We start from the raw sequence: 3,932 nt of genomic DNA, 5'->3' as shown, positions 1-3,932 counted from the left end.
GGCACGAGAAGAGGTAGAGGGCGACCTAAGAAGTATTGGGGAGAGGTGATCAGGCAGGATATGGCGAGGCTCCAGATTTCCGAGGACATGTCACTTGATACGAAGATGTGGAGGTCGAGCATTAGGGTTGTAGGTTAAGAGATAGTTGAGTCGTGCCTTACTTCGTACTATTGTGGGACTAGCCATGTAGGATTTTTGTCTAAGATAGCTAGTGGCAATGTTGTGGCTTACTATTTCGCTTTTCAGTACATGTCCTATTTACTCGCTATCGCTTTTGCTTTGCATCTTTCTTCTAGATTTCATGGTGTTCCTATTTTTCTTATGATTGTTGTGGTGATACTAATATTTACTAATATTGTTTCCCTTTGCTTTGTATTTTTCTTCTGGATTTTACGGTGTTCCTATTTATCCTATGATTGTTGTTGTGATACTAATATTGTCTCCTTTTTGTCATTTTGTCTTTTTATTTTTTGAGCCGAGGGTCTTTCGAAAACAGCCTCTCTACTCCTTTGGGGTAGGGGTAAGATCTGCGTACACACTACCCTCCCCAGACACCATTTTTCCAGATCCCATTAGTGAAATTTTACTGGATCGTTGTTGTTATTGTATTAATTAACTATTCATAAGTGATAAAGAGTATATGTAGAAGCCACATGCCAAATTATCATTGATTTGGTGCAAAAATATCTAACTCTGTGTAAATTCTTATGAGATCTTTCATCTTTGTACTTTTTCCAGAGCCATAATGAAAGAGGACAGTAACCGTATTTGTTTGGATATTAAAGTAATTAAGAAATTCGGAAAATTCTTGGATCTCAAAGTATTAAGAAATTGAAATATATTATGATCATCAGAAGCAATCTGGAGAGGTAAGAAAAATTGGAGAAAATTTAAGGGATCAGATTAAAAAACAAAAGGAATATAGTACATAGAAACAAGGCAACTTGCATTTATTAAAAAGAGAAACATAGTGCATTCACAACCATTCATTCCAATATATCAACACCTACCCTTTTTACATGCCCAAAAGACCAGTCAACCCATCTTAAACCATTCTAATAGTCCTAATAACTCATAATATTACTCAGATCTAATGCTCATATTGCTTAAATAATAAAACCAAATAATAAAGATACTAATAAAACAACCCTTCCATTCTTCTTTCAACTCATCATCACAACCACCATTAATTGAACATTACCACCATTAAAAGAAAACAAAATCTTGACCAATTTGTGCCCTAGTTAATGGTGATAATTATTCCTAATATTTTTTTTAAATCAATACTGATAAAGCATATCAGCAGAAGCCATAATTGGCTGATTAACATACATCAAATTCCATGGATTATTCATCATATCCTCCTGATAATGATGATGAGTTTCAAAAACTCCGTTATTATTATTATTGTTGTTGGAATTGATGTAACTGAGGATTTCATTAAGAGATTGCAACCTTTGACTAAGTTCCATCATCTGAGCTCTTAAAACAGAGTTCTCTGCTTCAACATTAGCGTACTGTTGACTTGTCAAGTTGATGTTGCTAAGGATGTTGTTGTTTTCCTTTTTCAGCTGCGCAACTTGGCCAATTAAATCATCAAGATGTTTCTGTTTTCTCATCCTTGATCTTCTTGCTGATTCACGATTTGATTGCATTCTCTTTCTTTTCCTTTCATCTAACATTGAAACCTGCAAATCTTCTTCAGAACCTGAGTTCAAAATCTGAGTAGATCCAGTTGAATTTCCACTAGATGTAGCCATCACAATATTTCTATATTTACACCTTTAAATTTTTTAGCCTCTGGTTTATTTTCTTGGGCTGTTGAACAAATATTAGTACCAAGAAAACACAGGACCAAGTAAATAAAAATACAAATTAATGGTAAAACTAGATATAATTAACTATATAGATAACTACGGGGAATTGATGATCTCTGAGAAAACGTAGAACCAGTAGAGGAAACAAACAGAGAAAGATTGAACAAGATGAGTTCTGCGTCTAAGTGAAGAACTGATTATAAAACCGGAACGAAGGATTTCACTAAGAACAGGAGACATGAATTTGGTTCATGAATAACAGCTCGATATTTAGCATTAATTTTTCACACCACAGAAACAGAAAGCCCTTGACAAAATAGGTAAAAAGATTGGATCTTTAATGGGTTTCAGCCAAAAAGACTAAAAACCCAGAAATGAAATAGCTTAAATAGAGCAGAATAGCGGAGAAAACAAGAAAACCAAAGAAGAAGATATCAGAAAACAGAGCAAAAATAGCTTAAGAAACTCAAAATGTAAGCAAAGGAGAGGAGGAGGAGAAGAGGAAGGAATGGTCTTTGAGGTTGTAGGTTAATTTAAAGGCAGAAAAAGGTAGGCAAAAGGAAAGAAAATTATTAAAGAAATAATTAAACAAGTGGGAAAAAATAGGAGGTGGGTGGGGGAAAAAGTGAAGGGCGGGGAATCTTCAAGGACAGTTGACGGTAGTAGTTTTTGGTAGTTTAAGTTGTATGTACTTACCCTATAAATAATTATTTAGATCATTAAATCACAAATAAAGTAATTATAGGTAATTTTTATGACAAATTTTAATTGATTCTTTTGATAAATATTGTGATTAATGTACTCTCTCTATTTCAATTTATGTGAACCTATTTAATTGGATATGAAGTTTAGAAGTCCTTGCATAAAAGTAAATTATTTTCAAATATGGAAAGAGATCATTCTTTTTTACACGAACTAAAAAGAAAATAAGTTCACCTAAATTGAAACGCAAAAAATATTATTTTTCATTTTATGTGACACTTTTTTTCTTAATTTACTTTTAGAAGAATAACATTTCTTTCTATCCGTGTATATTTTTTTTATCAATGTATATATTCTCTCCGTTCTAATTTATATGATATTTTTTTTTATTAAATTATTATATATATATATATATATATATAAACAATTTAATTTTAAATTTATTATTTTATTTTATTTATTCTTAATAAAATAATATATTATTATAACTACACAAATATTCAAAAATCTTTTAACACCACATGGGGGAATTTGTGGGGGTCGAGATGAAAGATCACAAAGTGTACAAATACAGCTGTGTCTGTTGTCTATTTATGAAAACAATGAAGGAGAAAAGTACTGCAGAATCTGACGTTTAATATTTACTTTGTTTTCACCACCCACACAACTTTGTCTCCTTATGATTTCACCGTTGGAAGATCTTTTACTTTAACTGAATGCCGCAAGGGAATCTCTAGGAATGGAAGGTAATACTCCCTCGTTATTCATTTACCTAAACCTATTTACTTTTTATTTCGTACAAAAAAGAATAATTTTTTTTATATTTATAAATAATTTATTTTTATTTAATAATTTATAGCTACACATAATATATGTGTCTCATTTTACATCACATATTCAAAAATTCTTTTTTTTTTCGTAAGTTTCGTACTCAGTCAAATAAATTTACATAAATTAAAACATAGGGAATAATATTCATTTTCACAACAAGGTAGCAATGCTGGAATTTTCCTTTTCTTGGTGAAATGTGCCATAAATAACGAGGAAAAGGAAGAAATAATAAGAAATTTCCTTTTTACCTGCTTATAGTATTTTTGAGTACCTGTTTATAATTTTATATTGTACAGTTAAGTGTATACATTATTTTCAAAAGAAGCATTAATTATTATTTTAAAATGGTGAATATTTCTCAGGAAGAAAATTAAAGACAATCAACTTAGGCAGGAAAATTTAAAAGAAATTTTCCACTTGTTTCACGTTAAGTATTTATGAGTGTCCATAAAAATTTTAAAATGCATGAAGACCGTGCAATTTAAACTTTTAAGTGAAAGTTTGGTACGCGGAATAAGGTAAAATAAGGTGTGAGATTAATTTATTCTATATTTGGTTGAATGTATGAATTTATCACATCTT

The 3,932-nt window shown here is 30.8% G+C and overlaps 1 protein-coding gene across 1 annotated transcript; it reads right to left on the bottom strand.

Annotated features, from left to right (window-relative positions):
• Positions 1-922: 922 nt before the first annotated feature.
• Positions 923-2,347, bottom strand: LOC104110983 (bZIP transcription factor 11-like). The gene has a single exon (XM_009620564.4). The coding sequence runs from the start codon at positions 1,758-1,760 to the stop codon at positions 1,281-1,283; it is 480 nt and encodes a 159-aa protein (XP_009618859.1). The 5' UTR covers positions 1,761-2,347; the 3' UTR covers positions 923-1,280.
• Positions 2,348-3,932: the final 1,585 nt, after the last annotated feature.

This window comes from Nicotiana tomentosiformis, chromosome 4, assembly GCF_000390325.3.
Source record: "Nicotiana tomentosiformis chromosome 4, ASM39032v3, whole genome shotgun sequence".
Lineage (NCBI taxonomy): Eukaryota > Viridiplantae > Streptophyta > Magnoliopsida > Solanales > Solanaceae > Nicotiana > Nicotiana tomentosiformis.
Note: the sequence above shows the minus strand (reverse complement) of the source record. Positions and strands in the feature narration are given on the sequence as shown.